This window comes from Tachysurus vachellii, chromosome 6, assembly GCF_030014155.1.
Source record: "Tachysurus vachellii isolate PV-2020 chromosome 6, HZAU_Pvac_v1, whole genome shotgun sequence".
Lineage (NCBI taxonomy): Eukaryota > Metazoa > Chordata > Actinopteri > Siluriformes > Bagridae > Tachysurus > Tachysurus vachellii.
The window spans coordinates 29,966,959-29,979,458 of NC_083465.1; the positions used below are offsets into that span (position 1 = coordinate 29,966,959).

Sequence of the window (12,500 nt, forward strand, 5' to 3'; positions counted from 1 at the left end):
AACAACACACACAAACTCACAGACACAAACACACACACACACACAGACACAAACACACACACAGACACAAACACACACAGACAGACACACACACACACAGAAACACACACACAGAGTTTCCTTTTTACATCTTATATGCTGACTCTTAAATCCCAATGTTTAACCTTCTCCATGTTGGTTATCTCCTGAGCTGCAACCTGAGTAAAAAATTTCAATTCTAATTAAAAAACATTCTGATTGGCCTGTAGTAACTTCCTGTACAATTCCAGGTATGAGACACCCACAGACTCGTCTCTTCCGTTTCTGTCACACAAACACACATTTAGTGACAGTGTGCACTTGTGAACTAATTAATGTTGTTTCCACCCACCTGATTTTTATGCTAATTATTATGCAAATTAGCTTCTAAGAAGATGCAAGGAATTAAAAAGGACACACTCTGTCTGTCTGTCTTACACAGAGCTGAACGCACACTCACACTGACCTCACACACTGCTCTGTTCCTGTTACACACACACACACACATAAACCTTTATTTATCTCTGTCACACATTGTAAGTGTGTGTGTGTGTTTGGGGTCAGATCTCATTGAGGCAGGGTGAAGTGTGTAACGCTCTCTGATATGAAACATCGCTGCCTTTAGGGCTCACCTGGACCCTAACCCTTAATCTCTCTCTCTCTCTCTCTCTCTCTCTCTCTCTCTCTCTCTCTCTCTCTCTCTCTCTCTCCTGACTCGCTCCCCTCCTGTTTCCTTTCATCTTTCCTTATCAGCTCTGGTCAGAGCACAACCACGTCACATTCACTGCCGAGAGAGAGAGAGAGAGAGAGAGAGAGAGAGAGAGAGAGAGAGAGAGAATGTGAGAAAAAAGGAAGCAGAATCTTCTAAATGTCAGTGCTTATTTCTGTTATTTATTTGAGGGGAATAAAAAAAGAGAGATAAAGAAAGAAAGAAAGAAAGAAAGAAAGAAAGAAAGAAAGAAAGAAAGAAAGAAAGAAAGAAAGAGTGTTCCAGTTTGCAGTATTTGTAGTAGTTTATTTAATGATATATTTATACAGACTGCTGCCCCCTTCTGGTGAGGAAAATAGTTTTCTTTGCTAAAACTGAACGTTCTCAGTGCAAGGCCAAGAATGCTGATTACTCCACATTGGGTGTCACTTGTTCTTCAGTGTCGGAGAGAGAAAGAGATGGAAAGATTTGAGATGAGAGAGAGAGAGAGAGAGAGAGAGAGAGAGAGAGAGAGAGTAATCGTCCGCATGAAATATTTATCATATAAAACTCAGCAGAGACAGTGGGAGATTAAATTACATTGATTTTGGTATAATATTCAATGACCACTACACACACACACACGCACGCACACACACACACGCACACACACACACACACACGCACACACACACACACTTGTATAAGATTTATGACAGTGTTTCAGTGAAATCCACACACTCACCTAAGGAGCTCTTTATAATTCGCCCCAATAATCTGATGTAACTGATTTCAGGCGTGAAAGAAGCCATACATCATCTGAAACTTATATCCAAGTGCAAGATCCAGACGTTCCACTCGTCAGATGCGCGGAGCCTGTCATAGCTCAAATCATAATGTATAATCAGATCTGCACAAACACACACACACACACACACACACACACACACACACACACACACACAATGGGGAAAACTGCTGAAGGACACATTTACGCCTCGGCGTCTTGTTTCCATCCTAATAGAACAAAAACACAAATAAGCGTACGTTAGCACCGACGTTTTATTCCTGTGCAGGCGGCAACTTGACATAAAGCTTTAAAAAAAAAAAATAATAAAATCAAAGAGGAAGAATAAGGGGCGGAGCTTGAATGAACTAGCGGTAAGAAATGCAGCTTTAATTTAATTACCATTGCTTTACAATCCAAGGTGTTAAAAGATGGTGATTCATTTTGTGTACTAAGTTTATATCGACGCTCTCTTTCTGATGCTTTATCGTTTCTATAGTAACGTCTTGTTGAATAGTGGCTATGTTGAAGGAGTCTCCAGTGTCAGATATCATTCTGTAGCGTTTAGATTTCTGACGTCTTCACCACAGATAAGTTTAAAAACCTCTGTAACAAAGCACTGACATATATATATATATATGTGTGTGTGTGTGTGTGTGTGTGTGTGTGTGTGCTGTACACTTCCCTGTAATTATATTTACATTCAGGAGAATATGTCCAGATATCAAAGTTTTTTAGTGTGTGTGTGTGTGTGTGTGTGTGTGTGTATACACTTCTTAAAGAGTCTTGGATTGAAGTGAAGGTCATGTTTTTTCTCTCATTGCTCATATTGCTATCTCAGCAAACTTCCTGCTGCGACTCTGTCTTTGTTAGTGCAGAATAAGACAAGTTCAAATCCTCTTTCTTTCTCTTTCTCTTTCTCTCTGTCCGTCTCTCCATCCCTCACCCGTCCGGCTGATCTGTCGTTCGATGGGGTAATCGATGGCGAGTGCTGGGATTAGTTATTGAGATTTATGGCGACGTTCAGGCCCCGGCGCTGTGAGATGGCCGCATTGATCTCGGCCTGTAATTAACTCGCCCGGATTCCACCATGTTGCGCAACGTGAATAATTTAGCTCTCACAGCGTGAGGTCGCGCTTTGAAGTTCTGCTTTGAAGAAACGCCCGTCTATCTATCCTTCACTCCCTCCATGCTTTCAAAGCAACTCCCCTCCCAACGCTCGAAAAAAATGGCACCCATCTTCGAGAGAGTTTCCCACCACAAAGTAAAAACTTCAAAGTTTTCTTTCGTCTGACAGCAACGTGCGCTAAAGTGTGTGTGTCTGTGTGTGTGTATGTGTGTGTGTGTGTGTGTGTGTGTGTGAAATAGACAATTTCTTATTCTTAATTACTAACAAGTCGCTAAGTCTCGAAATATTTTTGTATGAGGTAATATCATAAAACAGGAAATAGTCATCCTGCTCACTAATCGTCTAGTTAGCATCAACATGTACGATTAGCACGCCACATTAACACTGAACAATTTTAAATAATGTTGAAAATTCACTTCCTGTGCATATTCGTAAGGCAGATATATGCTCTGTGTATTTAACTAGCTGCTCGATGTAGAGAAGCCAAACTGTTGTACACTGATCGGCTAATTATTTATCATCAGTTGTAGCAGCACCAAGTGAAGAGAAAACAAACCTGAAGAAATTCGGACTGGTTTTGAGTAATAACATGTTAACTAACAACTTTTGTCTGGGAGAAAGTGAGAGAGCTCCATAAAACTGAGAAACTGGGAGAAGAAGATCCCAAAGAGGAATCACTAGAGAAAACTGACAGAGAAATGAGCACTTTGTTTTCTGCAAGCTAGCGATCTTGCTAGCATTAGCATACATGATTAGCATTCGGTGTTAATCAGATTCAAGTCCAGGACAAATGCAGAAATTGTGATTTTGTTCAGTTATTAAAAAGAAAATATTCAGGTGGGCAATGAATATGTAAAATCAGTAGGTTATGTGTGCAAATATTCAAATATAATTAATGTCATTTTTAAATTGAAATAATTGTATAATTAATATCATTTTATAATTATATAAATAAACATGAACACTTAAACTTTTACTCAGTAACATTTTAACAAAAACATTTAACTTTTTAAATGTTCATTCTAAATACTTATTATTTAATCCTTAATGTTTCTGTACAACAACATTATTATTATTATTATTATTATTATTATTATTCAAATTTTAATCAAATTCCTTTTTTCTTTAATATAAAACGAAACTTGTTTTAAAAAAATTCATACTTACACATTATTTTAAAAAGTAAGGCATTTAATAAAATCCTGAAAATGTAATACAAAAAAATGCTAGATCCGCCCCTAACCCCGCCCCTAACCCCGCCCCTAAACCTAACCTATACACCTTTTCTTAATGATGTTTACAAGGTGATCTTTTAAATTCATTTACAAACTTAAAGAATTAGGTCTAACTCTGTATGTAAGCGTGTGGGTGTGTTTGTGAGAGTTCAGTCAGATGAATTGTGTATTAATAAATCAAACTGTACACTGGATTTTTACAGGCTTTTATCTGCGAGGGGAATTCGACACGTTGGTTAAATCTTTTATCGCTCCGACCGCTAAGGTTTCTGACGTGCTGAACGACAGATGTTCGATAAACAGCCGTGCGTTTATCACAGACATGCTCCAAAAGCCTTAAACATAAATGCCTTCTTTTTATTCTATCGATTTCTTTTCCTGATGAAGAGCGAGTGATCGTTCCCTCTGACCTTCGCCTTTCCTGCTCTCTCTCCTTCTCTCACATAAAATAAAGATCAAACCGTGTTTTGGGTTTTTTCCGCCCGGATTCTGCACCGTGTTCGGTTTTGCATCCGGTGATGAAAGACCCCCCCCGACGTCTCCCGTCCTGTCAGACGCACGTCACTCACGCTCGGCTTTCCGCGCCGAAGCTCCGTTCTCCAGTCCACAGCGGATGCCTTACATCCTGATTATCCGTTTTAGTCTTAATTACTGTTTTGCCGGCACGTGGGTTGTTCGCTTCTGACAGATTTTTTTGTGTGTACGGAGGAAGCGCCACTTTTGGTGTGTTTTGTTGTGAAAGCGCCTCGGCAGTCAGTCGGCAGCTTCTCGTCTCTTCTCAGCCTCACCGCCGTGAAGATTTCAACATGTCACACTTTTCTAAGAACAGATTTCCTTTGGAGAATCTCCACAAAAGGGGATTCTCACACTTCCACAGACCATACGAGTAAAGACCAGGCTGCTACTGTAATGCTGCTGTTGATGGTTCATTGTTTACTTGCTTGAGGAGGAATAAAAGAGTAGACTGAAGAAACCTCGCTGTATCACACAGACACCAACACTTTCTCCTTTAATTAATTAGAAATGAAAGAATTAAACAGAACTTTAATCTATTCGCACAATTTACACTATTAAACATCCGGCACGTGGGAAGAAACTGGAGAAATTACACGACTTCTTCTCTTCATCGGAATCTCAGCGTTCTGTCTGAACATCAGATCTTTTAGTTATTCTCTTCAAATCTGATCAGATATTGAGTTTTCCACGTCTTTCGTTCTTCCTTTTCCTGGAACGTCTGGACAATCGCACTATTGTGTTCACACGATTAGACTAATGTTCACTTTCATAACTCGATCTGACATCTGTAAAGGAATTCCACCATGTACGCAAGGAGTGTGAAAAGATAAAGGGATTAAAGAAAGGAAGAAAAGAAGAAGGACAGCTAACGGAGAAAGGAGGAGTAAGGAAAGGCGGGAAGAGAAAGAGAAAGGTTTCGACCAAGGAGGAGAGAGAAGGCAAAAGAACGGAAAGGAATGACAAGAAAAAAGAAAAGTAGAGAAGGAATGAGAGAAAATAAATAAAAATAAATAAATGGTGAGGAAATAAATGAGAGAGTTATAGAGAGGGGAAAAAAGCGAAATACATGAGAAGTGAGAGATAAAGAAGAAAAGTAGTGGGATGTGTAGATTAAAAATAAATAGAAAGTGAAAATTAAATGAAAGAAAAGAAGAGAAAGTAATGAAGAACTGTGTGTGTGTGTGTGTGTGTGTATGTGTGTGTGTGAGTGAGAGACAGAGAGAGAGAGAGAGAGAGAGAGAGAGAGAGAGAGAGAATCAGAGCTCCTGATTGGCCGGCTTTAATAACCTTTTCTGACATCACAAATTCATCCTCTGTATCCGTTCCCTATTCATCAGACTGATCAGAGCATTTGGGATGCGACCATTTTCGTGATGTCTGATTTCTCATTGGACGAATTAGACTCTCTAGATACTGCACTTTATTATCAAAACTGTGTTAACAGTGTCATGGCAGATAAAAGGCTAAAGTTTGTGATGTATTCATAAATAAAACTGTACCACTAGAGCCGGAAAAAAGCTGTACTCGTTTTTAAAGGGGGTTTAATTCAGAATGTTCAGAACAGTGAACGAGTGACTGAGAGATTTCAGAATTATTCACACCAGCTAAAAGATCAGTACCTGAGACATAGATACCGCCGAGTGAACACTTTACACACAGGATTGGAGTGTGTAGTGCTGAAGTCACACACACACACACTCACACACACACACACACTCACACACACACACATACACACTCACACACACATACACACTCACACACACATACACACTATCACACCCACACTCTCACACACACAAACACACACACACAGACACACTCACACACAGACACACACACATACGCACACACACACACACAAGAATACGCACAGATCAGGAAATTAAAAGGAATGAGCTACACAAAGTACTCAACCTGCTCTCACTAGCTGGTGGCATTTCCTCCTGTGACATACACACACATTTTCCTCCAGGCAGCATGAGATTGAACTTGGTGCAGGTTGAAGATTCTCTTTTTTGTCAGAGAGAGAGAGAGAGAGAGAGAGAGAGAGAGAGAGAGAGAGAGGAAAGTAGGAAGAAACACAATGAGTAAAAAACTGAGTAAAGTCTCTGTGGTCCTGCTACACATTCACTACAGCTTGTGTCTCTTTGTTAAATTGGTTTGAACAAAAATGGATCTGGAAGATTGGTGAAGAGAAAAATGTCTTCCATTTTTAGCACTGTAGCTGTGACTGGGTCTGTTAGCTTCATATAGCAAGCTAGCTAACTCAGTTACTCACTATATGATCAGGAAAACAGAGCTAATACCTTCAGTATATAGTACAGTAACAGTTACTTTAATACAGTGTCTCCAATAGACCAATACTCTAATAGACCAATACTCTAATAGACCAATACTCTAATAGACCAATACTCTAATAGACCAATACTCTAATACTCTAATAGACCAATACTCTAATAGACCAATACTCTAATAGACCAATACTCTAATACTCTAATAGACCAATACTCTAATAGACCAATACTCTAATAGACCAATACTCTAATAGACCAATACTCTAATAGACCAATACTCTAATAGACCAATACTCTAATAGACCAATACTCTAATAGACCAATACTCCAATAGACCAATACTCTAATACTCTAATAGACCAATACTCTAATAGACCAATACTCTAATACTCTAATAGACCAGTACTCTAATAGACCAGTACTCGAGTAGACCAATGCTACAATAGACCAATACTCTAATAGACCAATACTCTAATAGACCAATACTCTAATACTCTAATAGACCAATACTCTAATAGACCAATACTCTAATACTCTAATAGACCAATACTCTAATAGACCAATACTCCAATAGACCAATACTCTAATACTCTAATAGACCAATACTCTAATAGACCAATACTCTAATAGACCAATACTCCAATAGACCAATACTCTAATACTCTAATAGACCAATACTCTAATAGACCAATACTCTAATACTCTAATAGACCAGTACTCGAGTAGACCAATGCTACAATAGACCAATACTCTAATAGACCAATACTCTAATACTCTAATAGACCAATACTCTAATACTCTAATAGACCAATACTCTAATAGACCAATACTCTAATAGACCAATACTCTAATAGACCAGTACTCTAATAGACCAATACTCTAATAGACCAATACTCTAATAGACCAATACTCTAATAGACCAATACTCTAATAGACCAATACTCTAATACTCTAATAGACCAGTACTCTAATAGACCAGTACTCGAGTAGACCAATGCTACAATAGACCAATACTCTAATAGACCAATACTCTAATAGACCAGTACTCTAATAGACCAATACTCTAATAGACCAATACTCTAATAGACCAATACTCCAATAGACCAATACTCTAATACTCTAATAGACCAATACTCTAATAGACCAATACTCTAATACTCTAATAGACCAGTACTCTAATAGACCAGTACTCTAATAGACCAGTACTCTAATAGACCAATACTCTAATAGACCAATACTCCAATAGACCAATACTCTAATAGACCAATACTCCAATAGACCAATACTCTAATACTCTAATAGACCAATACTCTAATAGACCAATACTCTAATACTCTAATAGACCAGTACTCTAATAGACCAGTACTCGAGTAGACCAATGCTACAATAGACCAATACTCTAATAGACCAGTACTCTAATAGACCAATACTCTAATACTCTAATAGACCAATACTCTAATAGACCAATACTCTAATACTCTAATAGACCAGTACTCTAATAGACCAGTACTCTAATAGACCAATACTCTAATACTCTAATAGACCAATACTCTAATAGACCAATACTCTAATAGACCAATACTCCAATAGACCAATACTCTAATACTCTAATAGACCAATACTCTAATAGACCAATACTCTAATACTCTAATAGACCAGTACTCCAGTAGACCAATGCTACAATAGACCAATACTCTAATAATTCAATAATTCAATACTCCAATACTCCAATAGACCAATTTTCTAATACTCCAATTCTCCAGTACTCAAACAGTCCAATAGGACCAGTTCAGGGACCTAATCTATTCTAATGGACCAATAAATTATGCTTGAATAGCTCAATACTCTAATCCACCAATAATGCAATACTACAATAGTTCAATACCCAAATATTTCAGTATACCAATTGTCCAATACTAAACAAACCTGTTTTGTGGTTGCTCCATTTTTTAAATCCAAAATTTAATGTCACTACAAATGGATAAACTATTGTGGAATTTAATAATACATGGAAAATGATAAAATTCAGAAAATTGATGTACTACAATAAGTAGAACACACACTTGGTGGTATATAAATCATCCACACCAAGACCTGATGCAAATCAGAATCTTACTCCTTATGTTGTAGTACAAACAAAAGAGGAAGTGAAGGAGGAGACACTTTGATGAGCCACACATTGGATTGGTTATTGGTTATTGGGTAAAGTAGTAAATTCCTATATTGTGTTTCACATCAGAATTAACGTGGCTCTAATGGTCATCTCATGAAATGTAAGAATCAGAGATAGAGTGATGTAGGGAGAGAGAGAGAGATGAAGGGAGAGAAAAGGAGAGAGAGAGAGATTGAGAGAGAGAGAAAGCAAGAGAGATTGAGGGAGAGAGAAAGAGAGAGAGATGGAGAGAAAGCGAGAGAGAAAGATGGAGAGCGAGATGGATGGAGAGAAAGAGAGAGAGAGAGATGGAGGGAGAGAGAAAGTGAGCGATGGAGGGAGAGAGAGAGAGAGAGCGAGAGAGAGATGAAGGGAGAGAGAGAGAGAGAGAGAGAGAGAGAGAGAGAGAGATGGAGGGAGAGAGAAAGCAAGAGAGAAAGCAAGAGAGAAAGATGGAGGGAGAGAGAGATGGAGAGAGAGAGAGATATGGAGGGAGAGAGCAAGCGAGAGAGATGGAGGGAGAGAGAGAGAGATGAAGGGAGAGAGAAAGAGATAGAGAGAGATAGAGAGAGAGAGAGAGAGAGAGAGATGGAGGGAGAGAGAGAGAGAGAGAGAGAGAGAGAGAGAGAGATGGAGGGAGAGAGAAAGCAAGAGAGAAAGCAAGAGAGAAAGATGGAGGGAGAGAGAGATGGAGAGAGAGAGATATGGAGGGAGAGAGCAAGCGAGAGAGATGGAGGGAGAGAGAGAGAGATGAAGGGAGAGAGAAAGAGATAGAGAGAGATAGAGAGAGAGAGAGAGAGAGAGAGAGATGGAGGGAGAGAGAGAGAGAGATGAAGGGAGAGAGAAAGAGAGAAAGAGATAGAGAGAGAGAGAGAGAGATGGAGGGAGAGAGAGAGATAAAGTTATTCACGAGTAAGTGTTATGTATTACATCTCTTGTGTTTTATGAATAAAGTGCACTCCATACAGCAGGACAAACCTGATTTCACCATATTATTTAAACTTTATCTGATTTGCTTCATAACCTGTTTTTAGTCTACAGTAGGTGCAGCTTTGTGTCTTTCACTGACAGCTCTACAATATAAGGCGAAGAGCTGATAATGAATTTCCTCAGATTACAGGTTTATACGCACAGCACTGTCTGATCACATGGTCGCTAGGATTTAATTATGTTAAACTGGTTCTGTGGAATGCTTGCTCCTCATTAACATCACCAGATTCATTCCTCTTTCATTCCTCTTTCTTCTTTTTGCTTTCTCTCTGTTCGGGTCGGATTCGGCTCCTTAAATGCGTGACCGAGCTCAGCATGATTTCATTTGCACCAGGCGTTACCAAGTCCTGCGAAGAGAAACGAGAAACATGACCCACTTTTACTGCTGTTACAGGAACTGCATAAAGTGTGTGTGTGTGTGTGTGTGTGTGTGTGTGTGTGTGTGTGTGTGTGTGTGTGCATGTGAGTGTGTGTGAGTGTATGTGTGTGAGTGTGAGTGTGTGTGTGTGTGTGTGTGTGTGTGTGTGTGTGTGTGTGTGTGTGTGTGTGTGTGTGTGTGTGTTTATCGATTCTCGCTGCAAAGTTAATTAAGATCTCTAAAAAAAACAGCACTGTTCATTATAGAAGGACAGAAATACCAAATAATAAAGCAATACAATTTAGATATAAATAATTCAAAACAGGTGAATGGTTTTTACGTCAATAACACAAGGACACTGGAACAGAGAAAGGTGCGATGGAGAGAATAATAAAAGAAGGAAGGGTAGAGGATGTCATAGATGGAAAGGATGAATGGATGGATGGAGTGAAGAGAAGACTAGATGGAAGGATTGATGGGAAACTAATAGAAAGAAGGATAGATGGATGCCGGTTTGGAACGGTAGAGGGAAGGACAAAGATAGGAATAATGGTGTGATGAAAAGGGAGCTAAAAGAAGGATATGATGGCATGGAGACGGAGGGATGGTGGGACATTGTATTTAGTGTTGGAATAAAATTGACTCTCTCTCTGTTCTCTTTCTCTCTTTCTCTCTCAGGTATCCTGTATAAGGGTAATGGGGAGAATGTGTTTATCTCCCAGCAGCCCCCAGTGATCAGCAGCATTATGGGTAACGGGCGGAGGCGCAGTATCTCCTGCCCCAGCTGTAACGGTCAGGCGGATGGTAACAAGCTGCTGGCTCCTGTGGCTCTGGCCTGCGGATCAGATGGCAGCATCTATGTGGGAGATTTTAACTACATCAGACGCATCTTCCCTTCAGGAAACGTCACCAGTGTCATGGAGCTCAGGTAAGGCACAGGAGCGAGGGATAGAGGGATGGGTGTGAGAGAAAGAATGGACATTGTGCCAATTTACATTTACAATTTTGGATGCATGGAAGTATGGATGGATAGATAGAGAGAAAGGTCTGCCAAATAATTACTAAATCTGGCTGAATATGAATGTATGGATTTGGAATAAATGGCAAGGGGAATGGATGGATGGATGGATGGATGGATGGAAGGATGGATGGAACAGATTTGCAGATTTTGGGATGAGTGAATGGATAAGTTGGATAGGATGGATGGACTGAGGGAAGAATTCAGTGGATAGATTTTGCACTAGATAGTTAGACAGACAGATAGATTTTGGAATGATCGTAGCCTGAGTGTGTGTGTGTGTGTGTGTGTGTGTGTGTGTGTGTGTGTGTGTGCGTGTGTAGATGTCTCCTCACACTAATAATTCATACGTCTGTAGCTCCTGCAGTCTATTACTGCTCAAAACAACATTTTTATTTATTTATATTTATTATTTTTATTTATTTATTGTGAAGCTGAAGCCTGTCTGTTTCAGTGTCATTTTATTTTATTTTATTTATTTATTTATTTGTTTGTTTGTTTGTTTGTTTGTTTGTTTGTTTGTTTGTTTGTTTGTTTGTTTTGTTTGTTTGTTTGTTTAATATGTTTAAGTCTTAATTAATGTCTAATGTTTGATAGACAGCTCATAAACCATTAATACGTTTTTAAATCGTGATTTATCTTTAGTTTGATTAATTTAGCGAGCAGTAATAGAACAACAGCAGTGATATTTTCTTTATTAATGTTTCTCCAAGTTTTGAGTTACAGCTTGTGCATTTCTATGCATTTATTTATTTAAATTTTATTGAATTATTTTAAGGGGGGCACGGTGGCTTAGTGGCTAGCACGTTCGACTCACACCTCCAGGGTTGGGGGTTCGATTCCCGCCTCCACCTTGTGTGTGTAGAGTTTGCATGTTCTCCCCGTGCCTCGGGGGTACTCCGGTTTCCTCCCCCGGTCCAAAGACATGCATGGTAGGTTGATTGGCATCTCTGGAAAAATTGTCCCTAGTGTGTGAGTGTGTGAGTGAATGAGAGTGTGTGTGTGCCCTGTGATGGGTTGGCACTCCGTCCAGGGTGTATCCTGCCTTGATGCCCGATGACGCCTGAGATAGGCACAGGCTCCCCGTGACCCGAGGTAGTTCGGATAAGCGGTAGAAGATGAGTGAATGAATTATTTTAAATATCAACAACACTTTAAATTATTGCTTCAACAGAATCATTGAATTCCATCAAAATTTGTTTCCAAAGACTTGCATGAAATGAGAAAGAAAGAAAGAAAGAAAGAAAGAAAGAAAGAAAGAAAGAAATGAATAAATGAATAAATTAATGAATAAATAAATAAATAAATGAAA

The 12,500-nt window shown here is 39.1% G+C and overlaps 1 protein-coding gene across 8 annotated transcripts in view; it reads left to right on the forward strand.

The window, feature by feature from the left end:
- tenm3 (teneurin transmembrane protein 3) overlaps nucleotides 1-12,500 on the forward strand; it is a 355,350-nt gene that overhangs the window by 309,058 nt on the left and 33,792 nt on the right. For all 8 annotated transcript variants that reach the window (XM_060873214.1, XM_060873217.1, XM_060873218.1 and 5 more), the window contains one exon: nucleotides 10,849-11,098. In XM_060873214.1, coding sequence (XP_060729197.1) covers nucleotides 10,849-11,098 — 250 coding nt within the window. The remainder of the gene's footprint in view (nucleotides 1-10,848; nucleotides 11,099-12,500) is intronic.